Below are 14,850 nucleotides of genomic sequence, written 5' to 3' on the forward strand. Positions count from 1 at the left end.
AAACTTTGGAAAATGATTCTCCTGGGCTCTGAATTGTTCATTCAAAATCTTTTTTTTTTCTAGGCTGGCTGTGGTGATACACACCTTTAATCCTTGCACCTAGAGGCAGAAGTAGGCAAATCTCTGAGTTCAAAGCCAGCTTTATCTACATAGTGAATTGCAGGCTAGCCAGAGCTATGTAGTGAGACTCTGTCCCCCCAAAAATGAAAATAAATCTTTTCATTAACAATGGATAATTACAAATGAGGAGTGTAAATGGATAATATTGGGAGAGGCTGTACATTGTGGGGGTGGGGTTCAAGGTGTGGGTAGGGACATGAAAGAGCTCACAGTCTTGTGAAATGTGCCAGAAAGAAGAAAGTAAGAGCTTTCCATATAAAGTACAGTCAGTGGTTTTTATTTCTCCCCTGTTGGGTAAAGGAGTCATGAAAGGTGGTTGATGTGTCTGAATGTGAGGAAGGATCATGGGAGTGACAGGCCCCAAGGGATCAAAGCAAGGCTTTCAGTAGGAAGAGACAAGACAGAGCAGATGAGAAGGACCTGAGAGGGGGGCTCTCACTGGAGCAGAAGATTTCAATTTTTGCATTTTCCAGGATGGTCAAATTCTTCAAGCCACAGGCAGTTTCAGTTGCGCAGCCCATTCCACGTATAATAGAGCATAAAGGGCCGTTAATCAAAGCTGTTGATGAAAAGACCCAGGAGTTACTCTTCTCTCTCACTTTGTCTCTCTCCCCACCCACGTCCTTTGAAAGGAAAGTGCGCTCAGAATGGTCCAGAATCCACAACTTCCACCTCTGTGTGAGAACATGACCACAGCTCCGTCCATGTGGAGTCTGGGCCTTCTTGTCCTCTGGCCCCATAGTCTCCTCCATATAGAAGGAACCTTTAAAGGACTCTCGAATCTTAGACACAAGACTAACACTGAGGCTTCTGGGTACCCGCTCACTAGGAGAGATGAACTTGATGCAGGCGAAGAGGAAGGCCAGATGCAGGGTCTCAACTGCTGGTGGAAACTCTTCTCGTATACCTCCCCTCCCCTTTCTCTCTTTCTCTACCTGGAGGAAAATATTGTGCATCCCTCAAAAATTGACATTCCTTCTTCTGAGGGCTTTGAGTTCACTATGAGAATAACTATAGAAGGAAGGCACCGGATATCAATGTTTCCCAAGGTAAACTAAGGTAGAGGCTTGCCCCCTTGTGGATGGCTTTAATCCTCCTTTGCATTCTGTGACACCCCATTTTCTTCCTTTATCTCAACTCATCTAGACAAAGGGCCCTTCCCTTGCTCACCCCAGAACCTCTGTCAAAATTCTTTCCCAGTAAAAGCGTAACTTGCCCCAGACCTACCAAACTCTCAGTCCACCAGTTAACCAGCTCCTAAAAACACCACCCGCTCCACGAAACTTTCCACATATTGTTCAGGAAAGAGTGGCCACCTCCTCCCTCCAGCTGTGCATTCCAGAAAGAAAAGTCTCACAGTTGTTTCCCGGTTCCTGTCTCGATGGTTTGTGGGTCCTTCACAACAAAGACACCATTTTCTCTTAATAAAAAAAAAAAATCTATCTTTTACTAAATGTAGAGTGACACCAGGTAAAACTTGAGTGCTTAATCACAGGCTTTGGCTGTCACAATGGTGGCAGTGGTAAAGACATCTGGATCTGAAGTGCCATCACCTCCTATACTTCCAGTGAGCCACAGTCCCATTCCAGGACATCACAGCGACACAGGTGCCCAAACCTGACTCTCCTGTGAGAAACAGATACAACCCTTCATCCCCTTCCCTTATCTCCCATCCATAACTCCTGTCTCCCAACATATAGCTCCTTCCCACCTTTAGAAACACATAGCCCCATTCTCCATGTGGAGACAGGCTTCAAAGATGCCCCACAGAGTCTCTTCCATCCCCCGGTAGCTTCCACCCAGGTCCAATCAGGGTTGCTCTAAACTACCAACAGTCTCTAAGAGGAAATAATGCGTCACTTCAGAGATTAGAGCATTAAATCCACAGCTCCCTTTCTCTGTGTGTCTCTATCGTTTGCCCTGAGGGAAGCCGGTGATTAGTCATAAAAACACCATGGCATGCTATGAAGAGATCATAAAAAAGGGAGTTGAAACCCCCCCAGTGAGAAACCACAAGTGAGCTGGGAAACAGCTGCTGACATACAAACACAGCCCCCATGACACACCCTGAGCCAGGACCACGCACCGGGCCATTCCCAGATTACAGATCTACACTTGCTGAGATGTAATAAATGTTGGCTGTTTGCAGTTGCTACTTTTGGCATAGTTCACTGCCTAATGATGAATGATTTGTTGTGCTCTTAAAAGATGTTCGAGGAAGTATTCATACCTGTACCAAAAACCTCAACGCACTTCGTCTCTAACCCTGTGCACTTCAGGGGAAGCGGCTCACACTTGCCGTCCTCACTGTAGCAGGCAGGACATTCCACACCATTGGGTTGGGGTTGGGAAGGTGGAAAAGACTCTGAATGGAGAGAGAAAAGTTTTCATCTTGGGGAATAGGCAGAAGAAATAGCTGGGAACGTGTCTATCCACTACTCATCTAAATGAGGTTTGTTTGGTTTTTTGTTTTTTTTTTTTTCCATGATTCTACCAAAAAGCATTGCAACCGAGATGAGCTGGAAGGAGGCGCGGGAGAAAGGCACTGGTGTGTGAGAGCAGGGAAGGACGGCATAGAAATCCGTGCTGTCCTCACCTTCGTCAGCTGCTCTGTTCCCTGCCCTGAAGAAAAAGTTCGAGATAGACAGCCAGGCCTACACAGAGAAACCTTGTCTCAAAAAACCAAAACAAACAAAAAAGGCCTAGCTAAGAGGAGAAGAGATAAACTGTTTTCTAGAAGGGTGAGGAATGAGCCAGGTGTGGTCACGCATACCTGTACTCCAAGCTACTCCAACTTTGGAGGCTGAGGCAGGAGGATTGCTTGAACCTACAAGTTCAAGACAAACTTCCGAAACACAGTAAGATGACTTCTCAACAAAACAAAAATGAACCTGAGAAATTAAATCGGTGAGAAAAGCCTGTCGGCCAGAGGGCCAGAGCAAAGCAATTAAACCAAAAGACTCACACTTAGAGAAAATCCCCAAGACCAATCCCTGCCACCCAACTGTCACTCAGTCTACCATTTTCAAGGAGTGCTATCCCCAAAAGGAAGGCAAGCATCATTGTTGTGTCCCAGCACAGAGAGATGAGCCTACAGAGAGGCAAAGGAAACATGGAGCAGATAGTGGAGACTGACAGCTATACTCACCATTACGTTTGGACTCTGTGTTGCACTGCTCAGTGTAGCAGCATTGTTGGTCATAGCTAAACGTCCGCTGGCTCCCCAGTGTTGTTGAGAATGCTAGTTCAGTACACTCGTCTTCAGAACAGCTGCTCTCCATAATCTTTAGGCTTCCGAATAGATTATCTGAGGATCAAACCCCCAAGAAATGTTCTCTTCTGAGATACAGAGAGAATGAAGCATCCAGCAGTAAGGAATCTGTTCCTTCATTCTCTCTGTCTTTATTTTTCCTCATCTCCAAAAGTCCCTCTGTTACTATTTCTGAGAATGAATCAATAGAGGGACACTTTGTTGCATCGAGACTGGGGTCCAGTGATAGAGTATTTGCTTAGCATGCATGGTGCCATGAATTTGATCCCCAGCATGGCAAAAAGAAGTGTGGGCTCACTCTCCAGTAGCCCTATGAGAGTGATATGAGAAACAGAACCAGGGTCTCTCAGTTCTGTCCCTAGAGACTACATCCAGTATTAATGCCCATCCCTACTGCCTCCCAGAAGCCCACACTCCCAGCCCCATCCTTGAAGGAGGAAAGGATCACTAGACAACTGTAAGAGTGCTGATTGGCTTACTTGGTTCTTTTAATTCCTGCACATGGAAGAAGCAGCCTTTAGTGGATTCACATTTTGGATTAGATTTGCATCTCCCATTATAGCATTTTTTGCTATCACAAACATAACTCTCTGAAAAGAGGAAATAAACATGTTCAGAAAGCCAACCCAGGGCTTTTCAGCTGCTGACAAACTTTCCCAGGGGTCAAGGAGTCATGAGTGTTGAAGGTACTCCTGAAGGCTTGAGTGATCCATGGAGTCCCCCTAAGGTGTCCCCCTTAGTGCCCATCTCCCACTTCCCATCCTTGAAACAAAAAGTGCCTTGTTGCTCTTACCCACAGAGCTGACAGACAAGTGAGTGAAGATGCAGACAGCAAGGAGACTCTTCAGAACTGAGGACCAGGACATGGTGACTCCCACGAACACTGCACAAGAGACAAGTGGGAAACAAAGGAATCAGAGCTAACGGACTCAGTCCTTGCAATCCAGCAACCCAAATGTCAGGCGACATTACCTGTTTATGTTTTTATCCATTAATTAATTCATTCTGCAAGCCAAACTTTATCAAACACTGGCTTTATCCCAGATATGACCATTCAGAAGGATGCAAACCTGGAAAAAATGCTGTATCCATCATTGAGGCTGTAAGGGAAGGGTTAGTCATCCTTCCCTGGGAAGGACATTTGCTCAAGAGGGATTCTTCTTGCATGGGTCTGGAAGGCACTAGATCTTCTTCCACAGCTGAAATAGCGGAGTTGGTCAAGAAGTGACTCCTGTGGGGAGCAGGTGGAGGCTCTCTATGTGCTACAAAGTCCTGGACCATGGAGCTCATCTGCCCTTTAGCGAAGGATATGGGTTCACCATTTCCAAAGCTGCCATTTCACAAAGAGCCAGCCTCCACCTCCAGATGTCACAATCACACACTGGAAATGCTCACCAGGAAGTGGTCCTGATTGCCTGAGCCTGAGCAGGAGAGAAAAGCCAGTGTTCTCACTTTGAGACAGGAGGAAAGGAGCACGCACAATGAGCGCGGAGGACAGGATGAGTGCCGAGGACAGGCTCCCTCTGTCCTCACTGCTGCCGACTCTTACAACCTACTGGCCATCCTCTCACAAGTTAACATTATACATCAATAGAATCTTAGCGTGAAGTCAAGTGCACTAAACTGAACTGACCTGCTAGAGGTAGATACCATGAGAAGAGCTCTTCCTGGACCTCTGGTTGGCGGAGGAAGGAAGGAGAGGGATTACAAGGTCCCTGGGCTTCAGTGAGCTATGCCGGGGTCTTCTGGGTTCAAAAGTTATGGAACGGAGTTCGTGCAGCCCACTAGATGTGCCTAGAATCCTCCACATTTCCTCGAGGCAAATCCTAACCTTGCCTCTGTCGGGAGCCATCCCCTCCTTCCTCCGGGGAGTCAAGCTTGCCTGAGTACACAATTGCATCTCTGAGGGGGAGGGACTAAGTGCATTGTTCTACATTTTCTTTCTCTTTCTGCCTATTTTTATGCCAAATTCTTGTTAGGGCACAAGTGCTACATTTCTTTACAATGGAGAGAAAAGGCAAGTTGGAGGGACTCTCTTCCTCTCTCTTCCTGCAATCACCCAGATCTTGATCACATTCTCTCAAAATCCAGGACTGTGTCATGGAAGTGAGGGCAGGGAGAACCTTCCTGGGAACCCAATATGCTGAATGTTGAAGAAGGCGGGAACGGCAGGAAAAGAGCAGCAGGCATGTTCAGATGCCTCAGAAGTTGGTGTGTAGAGGTATGGGAGGAAGGACACCTTGACAGGTCCAGAGTCAGGAGACACCAGCCCACCACTCAAGAAGCAGCATGTAATGGCACACATGTAAAGCTGTGGAACACGTGGCAACATATAGATTAAGAGAAATGGGCTGAGTTTAAGTATAAGAGTTAGTCAGTAGTTAGCCTGAGCTAATGGCCAAGCAGTTTTAATTAATATAAGCCTCTGTGGGTTTACTTGGGTCTGAGCAGCTGCGGACCGGATGGAGCACAGGAAAACTCCAGCTACAATCCATTCCAAAGAGTGCTAGTTAGAAAGCAACCTGTTTTCAGGGCCTGTAAGATGATGGCCAAGGTCTGCCGTACAGATCCCGATGGTTTTTCTAGAGTTATGTCCCCAGGGTCCCTATGAATATTGCCAGCCTAGCAAGGAATCCCAACTGCCTACCTTGTAGAGAATCCTGAGTTGCCCACATAAGCCAGCCCCAAGCCACCTGCCTTCATATCCTCCCCAGGATCCTCAGTCAATGTCCACAACTGCACATTCCATTCTTCTCTTACCTGCTCAGATTGTTAAGCCTTCTAATCCTGGATGGTGGATTCCTGACCAGCTGAAGGAGCTGGCAATAAGGAAGGATCCCACAAAGAAGATGTGAGGCCAAGAGACCAGCAGAGACCGCAGAGCCTGGGATGAGACCTTGATTAACCTCAGCCGGGCTGTGATCTACTGCCAGTGGCCTGGATTCTACCCAGCAGCCAGTCAGACGTGAGCTCGCTCTGTTGCTGTGAACAGCAACCCGAGGCCACTGTGGTCGTGACAGTGAGAACCAAGTGTGGCCAGGAACCACCCAATTCTGTGCCAACTTCCTGCTCCCAGAGCAAGGCCTCAGTGAAATCTCCATGATGACAACCGATCAGATATGTGCTAATCTGTGGACACTCACTCACCTGTGGTCAAAGAAGTCTGGGCACCATGCTTACTGGGTACCTAGAGGGTTCACTGGGGACCTAGGGGGTTCACTGTCTGATTTATATCCCCTGTACATTTGGCTTCAGAATGGTCCCATGGTCCCCTCAGGGGCCCTCCATCCCATTCTTGGGACTAGAAACATCATTCTGTAGACTGACAGCAGCCAGCAGGGCATCTGTAGAGACCCAGGTGCCCAGAGATGACAGTCTTTTTCATTAGCCATGCTGTGGTGTCATCCTATGACCTGAAAGCCCTGAGTGGCAGAGGAGCCTTTATCCAACTGGGGGTCTTAAGGAGTCCCATCCTGGTAAGGAGTCCTTCTCCTCTCTATGGTTAGAGGAAGCTGATACATGGGACTGGAGTCTGTAGCAGCCTGAGCAGAAATAGAAGAGGGCTGTGCCTGATCTTAGGAGCCATCTGACTCCCAGGACACCAGAACTAAGCCTGTTGAGAGGCAGGGTATGAATCGCAGGCTTCAAAGCATATCTCGAGTCATTAAAGGTCAGACAGAGCTTGGCCTTGATAGCTTCAGTCAACCAAGTCTGACACCGATTAACAGAGCCAACTACAAAAGGAATAATTAAGAACACACAAAAGAGTTTTATTCAATGTGGCCACACCGGGAAGAGGGACAAACAGGTTTGGTGGCCTACCCTCCAAGTCCATCTTTAGGACCTTGGCATGAGGTTTCTGCTTAAGTACAGTGCCAGTTACATGCCTAGATAAGCAGTCCTGGCCAAAGTGCGGCCCTACCCATCACTGTCTAGGCTCCAGTTTAGCGAGTTGTCAAAACTAAATCTGTTTCTAGGAGATGAGATTCACCTCTGGCTGAGGCCTTTTCTTTCTCTCAGCATCAGATTCCTGGGGGAATTTCATTTTACTTGGTTCCTTAGTGGAAGGGAGGGACCCAAGTGTCTCTTTAGAATATCCTCATTCCTATCCAGCAGACCAGTTACACTGGTATGTGTGGCTGGAGGCTAGAACCCCACTCATCCAAAAGTTTACCTGCTCCTAATGGACAGTGGATCCCCAGGGAATGAGGAGAGAGGGCAGGGGACAGAGCCGGGTTTTAGGGATACAGCCCAGTCAGAGGGAGGAGCAAAACCAGAAAAGCCCTCTCTTGGGTTCAGCACCTGCGGCCCCGGGGAAACGCTGAGGACACATGAGAAGAAAAGCAATAGAAAAGTGGGTCTTCCAGCAAGTCAGGAACAAGCCGGTGGAACTGGGGGCAGTGATGGGTTCAGATGAGGATGGGTTCAGAAGAAAGGAAATGAGCCAGCCCACCTCCTGGTTTCTAGGTGGTGGCTCTGCATAGCAAAGCCGGAAGGAGCCCTGTAGCCTCAGACCTTGTGATACCCTTGCCTGTTTTCTTCCTTGGCCACATTTTGATATCTGGTGCCTCAGAAAGTCACCGGCTGCAGAGAGCGCACTCTGGAGAAGAGCCCCCGGGTCCCACTTTGAAACCCTTCTACGCCTAGCTAGAATCACTCAGGCTCTGGAGGAAAGAAAGAAGTTCTTTGCATGTTTCTCTAAGGGGAGCTTAGCCCCTCGGTGTCCCATGTTAACATTTGGGTACATGGTACCAGCCATGACATCACTCCATACTTGGAGGTCATTACCGCCTCATCAGAATGAAACACTGGCTTAGGCCTTGGAGTGGTACCCAGCCTCCCTGCTCCTCCTCTTCTCTGGTCCTAAAACAACAAGGGTGTGCTTTGCCACACAAGGACACACAGGAAGGCAACACAGGCTGTGTGGGCAGTGAAGAATCGGCCAGTTAGACTTACCTCGGTGGGCTTCAAGCTGTGGAGTGGTCCCTGGTGGCCTGGTACCTACCTGACCTGTGCCGATGAAGGTGGACAAGTTTCCCCTCTCTGAATGTATAGACCAGAGAGGAGGTGCTGCTCTGCTAGCTTGCTTAGCACAGGAACTTTTGAATGTGACGATAACGCTTTGCTGTCTCTAAGAAGTAGTTAGCCCTCAGAGGGTCAGTGTCTCTCCAGATAAAATGATAATTCTATTTTGCTTCATTTTTAATATGTCAAAGCATGATTATATATGAAATTATGTGTCTACACACACATTCACATGCACACACACACACACACACACACACACACACACACACAAACACACACTACATAGCACCTGCACTGAGTCCCTACAGAAGTGACATCGGTCACCAACTGCCCTGAGAGTTGCCATAACCTTCACTAACCTCGACAGTCATCGGCAAAAAAAGGAGGGAAGGATGCGGGCAAGTTGGTGTCAACAGATATATTTTGAAATAGGAAAAGCTCATGAAACAAGAAAAAAAGTGATGAAATAATGAGATGGGAAGTGGGGGGGGGGGAAAGGGGAAGACTTCTAATGTTCTTACCACCAAGAAATGACTGATATTTGAGGAGATAAATACTATTATCAAGATTTGAACATAAAATGATGCATGCACTTGTTGAAATACATCATCATACTCCACAAATGTAAGTAATTTTCCTTTATCAAAACATCCACATTATATATACATATGTGTGTATGTGAAAGACAGTGGCAAGGGTGTGAGGGCAGAGCGGATGGCATCAAAGGCCACCAGCCATGTCCAGACAGCATCTTCAGTTCACAGCAGCCACCGTATCAACAAGCTTACCAAAGAAACGGGAGTGTGCCGGAATGGAGGTAAGTTGGTAGAGTGCATGGGTAGCATGCACAAAGCCCTTGGTTTGATTCTCAGCACTTCATAAAGCTGGGCATGGTGTCACACATCCATAATCCCAGCACTCAGGAGGCGGAGGCAGGAGGACCACAAGTCCAAAGTCATCCTCAGATACTCAGCAAGTTTGACCAGGTTGGATTATATGGGGCAAAGTCTCAAGAAAGGAAGAGTAGGAAGGGGATTCTTGACTTTGAATGGGAGCTATTTTCACCAATGCTTAGAATTTAGATGATCAAACAATGTTTGAATAGTTCGAAAAGTCACCTAGCTGATCTGCAAGTATCGCAGGTTATATGAGAACATGTCCTGAGGCACCCAAGGTGGTTGTACACGTGTGAGGGGGAGATGCCCTGCCTGCCCTTTGCTCCTCGGGAAAACATCTGGTGTGTTTCTGGGAAAGTGCCACATCTCAGATTATCCTCTAATTTCTGACCTACACAATCACAGAAACCCTCTCCAACTGGATGTGCAGTTCCAGAGTGCTGTGCACCACTAACAAAAACAGAGATGCAGAGCAGGCCCCAATGAACAATGGAAACAACCATAAGGTGTCACCCCCTCCCTGTAACATCATTAGAAGACACGGGTATCAGAAGGTCATGTTCTCCAGGCTTTCACATGTCTGGGATCACTGGACCATCCAATACATACAGTTCAGCACCACAGCCTGGACTGCTAGCCCACTTCAATAAACGTTCATGCTCAAAACTGTTAAAGTAATTTCAGCCTAAATGCCTGGATGACAGAAATGCTCTCACACTTTGGCACATGGGTGTCCTTTCTCTCCACCTGTATAAAGAGCTGGAGGGAAGTTTGGTCTATTTTCTGCACAAGTGTAGGCAGTTGCTTGCAAAATGGTACCTCAGTTTAACCCCATGCACACCAGGGACCTGTGTCCCTTCACAGCCTGGTCCACAGACCCTTCATCTACACCCTACATCTAACCCAATCAATCATCAAAGAAGCAGACCAACATCTTGGATTCCTCTTACATTAACCAGCTCATTAGCTCATAGCCCAGTCCATAGCCAGTAGCTCATCCTTCTGGAAGCTCACAGCTTTAAGAGCCTTCCTCCACTCCAGTGGTTCTCAACCTTCCTAATGCTACGACCCTTTAATACAGTTCACCATATTGTGGTGACCCCCAACCATAAAATTATTTTTGTTGCTACTTTGCAACTGTAATTTTGCTACTGTTGTGAATCTTAATGTAAATATCTGATATGTGACCCCTGTGAAAAGGTCATTCAATACCCCACCCCCGAAGTCATGACCCACATAGGTCAAGAACTCATTACGCATTGCTACTGCCCCCATGGAGTCAACAGGTAAAAAACTCTCCAGTTCTCCCTCAGTTACAGATTCTGAGCTGAAGGTGGAGTCCCCTGTCTTGAACTTTCAAACCTTCTGACTGTTCCTAATGGCTGTGGACAGACAGAGCATATTCGTCAGCCCATGGGCCAATGTTCTAACGAGTGTGAATCCTCAGGGTTTTGGGCTTCCGATTCTCCATATCCAAACAGCAGAATTCAAGGCTCCGAGTTTGTTCAGAGCTCATTGCGATCGTTCGGCCTCTAAGTGGGTGACCACTGCAAGCAGGGTAAGTTTCGAAGGTATTTTGTCACAAAACCCAAACTGTTCTCTGGACACACATCCAAGGTTTAGGAAATTGGCCTGGGAGGGGCGGAAGAGGTAACAGTCAGGGCTGTGTGGTTGCAATATCAGCCCTTGGGGCTGTGCACACCTCAGTGTGATTTCAAAAGCACCTAGTGGAAACCTGGCTGACTACCCGGGTTTCAGCACGAAGGTTTGAAGTTAAATCCCGTACATGCAAAGAAAAGGGCAAAGTCGTGGTGTATAAGTTAATGTTCAGGACACCAGCGCACATGGAGAAAGTTCCCGAACCTGTGGAATCCTTGGCCATTCCTGGAGATGCCTCAGCTCTGTGAAGCTGGTGCCTAAAACACACAGATGGCAGGAGTGGGCTGTGCTGTCTGTTGGGTGTTCAGGGAAGGGGCCCACAACAGGTCAAGCCTTTGATGCCTGCTACGGGCAATGGGTTTTCTTTTTTACTATCATGATATGTTTCTACATGCACAATGTAATGAGGTTTTGAAACATTCTCATTGATACAATTCACACACTGTATAATTCACCCTAAAAAGATGAGCAAGTTCAATACATTAGGGGGGTCTTTACCCATAAGTTCTGCTGTCATTGCCACAGTTGGAAGGAAGACACCTTCATCCTTTGGTGGAGGCTGCCAGCCACCATTCCAGACCAGCTCTTACAAGCAGTACTTTCAAAATGGATGAGACACTATGAAAAGACCAAGTCTAGGAATCATGGGTAGAAGAGGAGAAGAATTCCATTCTAAAGACAGAAAATATTTTTAGTAAAGCCATATCAGTTAAGTTTCTTAACATTTGGGAAATGATAGTGAAGCAAGAGAGGTAAGAAAACATCAAACAATACAAAATCTACAAAATTCTAGAAATTAATACATACCTTTCAGTAATTCCTCTTAATACCAGTGCTCATAATTCTCCATATTCAAAAAAAAAAAGTCTATCCAGTTGGCTTAAGAGCAGGGTTTAGGCCGGGCAGTGGTGGCGCACGCCTTTAATCCCAACACTCGGGAGGCAGAGGCAGGCAGATCTTTGTGAGTTCGAGGCCAGCCTGAACTACAGAGCGAGATCCAGGAAAGGTGCAAAGCTACACAGAGAAATCCTGTCTCAAAAAACAAAACAAACAAAAAAAAAGAGCAGGGTTCATATTTTTATTACCTCAAAGGACATGCTTCTTGATGAAAGATGGACGCTACTTCTAGAGTGAAGTCACAGAAGCATGGAAAGGGTGTTCCAAGCAAACTGAGCTACGAACCAAGCAAGTGCCTGTCACCATTTTAATATCTGACGAAATAAACCTCAGACACAACTAATCAGAAGAGATCAAAGTCACCTCATTCCAACTAAGAAAATGATCCATCAAGAGGGCCTTAGAATTCTGAAACACATACTCGGCAAACATGGACCCCCAATTTTGTAGAACAAATACTACACCCTGATGATCAGAAACAAGGTTTCTTCTTTTCTCCACAACACTCCAACGTTTGTTTTCTTGATAGCAGCCATTCTAACTAAGGTAGCTCAAAGTAGCATAAGTTCTAATTTCTATGACAGCTAAGGGTGATGAATACCATTTGCATTTCTTCTCTTGAGAACTCTGTTCAATTCTTTAGCCCATTCTTTATTGGTTTGTTTTGTTCTCTCTCTCTCTCTCTCTCTCTCTCTCTCTCTCTCTCTCTCTCTCTCTCTCTCTCTCTAGCTCTTTGTAAATTATAGATGTTAATCCTCTTTCAGATATATAGGTATAAAAATCTTCTGTAAAGAGGAAGTGTTAGAGGTTCAAAGTCCAGGAAAAGTAATTTGAAAGCTTAACCCCACCCCCACCATGCCAGAGAACATAACTGCATTTGGAGACTGTCTTCCCAGAAGTCATTAGTGTGGGTCCTCACTCAACACAGCAGGTGGCCTTGTAAGAACGGAGATTAGGCCAGGTATTGGTGGCATGCCCTTTAATCCTGGCACTTGGGAGGGAGAGGCAGGTGGATCTTTGTGAGTTTGAGACAGGCCTGGTCTACAGATCAAGTTCTAGGACAGCCAAGCCTACAATGGAGGAACCCTGTCTTGAACCCCCCACAAAAAAACAGAGGTTAGTACCCAGACAACAGATACACAACAGGCAGACAATGTAAAGCCATGGAAGAAGATGGTCAGCTAAAACCCGAGGGCAGAATCCCCAGGGCAACCAGACCTTTCAGTACCAAAGCTCATACATCGAGCATTCAGAAGTAAGAGAGCATGAGGTCTTGTTTCTGCCACCCATCTGTGGTACACTGTGGTGACAGTCCTTGCACACTAGTACTTGGGAAGCTCGGAACACTGGCATAGAATAGCTTAAAAAAAAAAATCTCCAGATAGACCCAAGGTTTTAGTCAGGGATATATGACAGATGGTCATGTGAGGTCCAGGTCAGTCTGGTCTATGGCTAGTTCTAGGACAGCCAGGACTACATAGAGAGACTATATCTCAAAAGAAAAGAAAGCAGCATTGGATAACGGTGTAGCATATGGTGTGGGGTGATAAAAGGCTGTGACATTCATGGCTGTGGAAGCAGCAAACTCCGTGGAGTGTCCACTGCTGCCCTACACATAACAAGGATTACTACAGTCGGGACAGCAGTAAGTGTTTGCTTACTGGTTTTCTCGGGGAATGGAAAGGAAAGAGTCGGTGTGCACACAGAACAATTAGAAGATGAGAGAGGCTGGAAACCTGAGCTGGGGTACAGGAAAAACCAGCCGTGGAAGCAGAGCGGCTCCAGTGCTTTCCAGAGTTGGTAGATACTTTATTTTTATGATCAAAGATACGAATGTGTTTAGGGACATTTCAGAAGTCATCATAAATTCTGTCCTAATTCCAAGTTAAAATTCACTTAGTGGTGTGTGTGTGTGTGTGTGTGCGTGTGTGTGTGTGCGCGCGCGCGCGCGCGACTTGAGTAAGCAGTTCAAACCAGCAATTTCTAAAATCAAAGATGCTGACACCGTTTGTGTAACTAGATACATCTGCACCATCTTGTAGAAGTCTTATGTCTTAAGGGAATGATCTGGGTCTCATGAAATGACTGTTCCACTTGAGAGGCCAACTTGCTTCTCTTCCCGGGCAACTGCTCCCAGTTTTTCTTCGTGACAGCAGAGGTCAAGGATGGCAAGTTAAGAATTAAAAATGTGCACCACCAGTTCTGAGACCCCCAAATGTGATGTGCTGAACTGAGCGAGAATATGACCAGAAGAGTTAACATGAGGGACAAGGATACCAACAGAAGGCTGAAAGGCCGACCTTTATCCTGCTTTTACCTGTGAACTGGGTGTCTGCAAGCTCCGCGTGGGAGCTTTACAAAGCACGGGGGCCACCCTGATACAAATAAGGGATTGCTTTCCGGCTTCTGGGCAGATGATGTAAATGTAGAGAGCAGACCTGAAGAGTTCTGGGATAGGGAGAGGAGAGGAAGGCTAATTAGCTGAAGTGTCAGAAAAGGGACTTACCATGACACATGTCAGCATATGGACAGCAGAGAGAGGGGAGAAGCCAGAGCAGGTGAGGGGTTGTCTCCCAAAGAACCGAGGGTCCTTCCACGTCTTCACAGATCCAAGGGCTGGTGGTCAGGGGTACTCAGAGGAGGGCGTGGTAGCCACAGAGAATGGGCAGGGGCTTCTGGTGTGTCTTAGTTGGGGTTTCTATGGCTGTGAAGAGACATCATAACCATGGCAACTCTTCTAAAGGAAAACATTTCACTGGGGCTGGCTTACAGTTTCAGAGGGTTAGTCTATTTTTTTTGTCATGGTTGGAAACATGATGGCATGCAGGCAGACATGATGCTGGAGAGGGGCTGAGAGTTCTACATCCAGATCGGCAGACAACAGGGAGAGAAGGCCACACCGGGCATGGCTTGAGCATCTGAGACCTCAAAGCCCACCCTCAGTGACACACTTCCTCCAACCAGGCCACACCTCCTAAC

The 14,850-nt window shown here is 46.8% G+C and overlaps 1 protein-coding gene across 1 annotated transcript; it reads right to left on the reverse strand.

Annotated features, from left to right (window-relative positions):
* Positions 1–381: 381 nt before the first annotated feature.
* LOC128122594 (protein RoBo-1-like) lies at positions 382–4,257 on the reverse strand. Its single transcript, XM_052758233.1, has 4 exons — positions 4,185–4,257; positions 3,269–3,427; positions 2,351–2,485; positions 382–679 (listed from the first exon to the last, which is right to left on the reverse strand). Exons 1-4 carry the CDS (start codon positions 4,255–4,257, stop codon positions 489–491), a joined length of 558 nt encoding a protein of 185 aa, XP_052614193.1. The 3' UTR covers positions 382–488.
* Between the last annotated feature and the right edge of the window lie 10,593 nt (positions 4,258–14,850).

Source organism: Peromyscus californicus, unplaced genomic scaffold (genome assembly GCF_007827085.1).
Source record: "Peromyscus californicus insignis strain IS unplaced genomic scaffold, ASM782708v3 Scaffold_3__1_contigs__length_106647218, whole genome shotgun sequence".
Lineage (NCBI taxonomy): Eukaryota > Metazoa > Chordata > Mammalia > Rodentia > Cricetidae > Peromyscus > Peromyscus californicus.